Genomic DNA, 697 nt, shown 5'->3' on the forward strand with positions numbered 1-697 from the left:
GTACGCTAGTACAACAAAAATACTACATACATTTGTACATCAATGTGTTGAGGCTGAAATGTCGAACTGCACTGTCGAACATTGTTTCGTTTTTTGGATCCAAGTCACATTTTATCGGGACTGTCAAGTCCCAGATACGAGTTCGATACAGCTGGATACAGTTTTAGTCATTAAAGTCCATACGTTGGGACTTACCCAGCTGATATCTTTAACAATGGGCATGCTGAATGCTGTCATGATTTTATGGTGTAAGTATGGATACCTATACCTATACCTATACCTATGCCTATCCCTTGGATGTTGTTTCTTATTGGTGGTGTTGCTTGCAGGTGCCATGCTGATGGTGGCGCAACCAGGGAAGGGCCAGGGCCAGGGCCAGGGCCAGGGTACGTGGGGCATGCTCTCGGATGATGACCATGCCAAAGTCAAAGATACGGGATCGTGGATGAGTGAAGAAACTGACGGAACCACCATGGCCATGCCAACAGGCAGTCCAGATGAGGATTACAACATTTTTGGCGTTACCGAAGCAGCACCTAAAGGCAGATTGACCATCACATATGCACCCCAGATCCGTGAGCCTCGCTTTGGCTCATCGAATGGACGTGACACCGATTTAGAGCGCCAAGTGACATTGGCTCAATTGGCGCCAAGCGCCGCAAATTAGCGCTGATGCAAAAACGTCGCCACCTCGCTT

At 48.1% G+C, this 697-nt stretch overlaps 1 protein-coding gene across 1 annotated transcript; it reads left to right on the top strand.

The window, feature by feature from the left end:
* The first annotated feature begins 14 nt into the window (after positions 1-14).
* On the top strand, positions 15-684 carry LOC117591785. The gene is made up of 2 exons (XM_034285090.1): positions 15-248; positions 330-684. The coding sequence occupies exons 1-2, from the start codon at positions 59-61 to the stop codon at positions 665-667; spliced, it is 528 nt and encodes a 175-aa protein (XP_034140981.1). The 5' UTR covers positions 15-58; the 3' UTR covers positions 668-684.
* The last annotated feature ends 13 nt before the right edge of the window (positions 685-697 follow it).

The sequence above is a fragment of the Drosophila guanche genome, unplaced genomic scaffold (assembly GCF_900245975.1).
Source record: "Drosophila guanche unplaced genomic scaffold, DGUA_6, whole genome shotgun sequence".
In the NCBI taxonomy this organism is placed as follows: domain Eukaryota; kingdom Metazoa; phylum Arthropoda; class Insecta; order Diptera; family Drosophilidae; genus Drosophila; species Drosophila guanche.

What these genes read in the sequence shown, in the direction of transcription:
- LOC117591785 (XM_034285090.1), top strand. Translation starts at nt 59, where the DNA reads ATGTCGAACTGCACTGTCGAACATTGTTTCGTTTTTTGGATCCAAGTC. An exon ending in TGCTGTCATGATTTTATGGT is followed by an intron (nt 249 to 329) that starts GTAAGTATGGAT and finishes TGTTGCTTGCAG; the next exon opens with GTGCCATGCTGATGGTGGCG.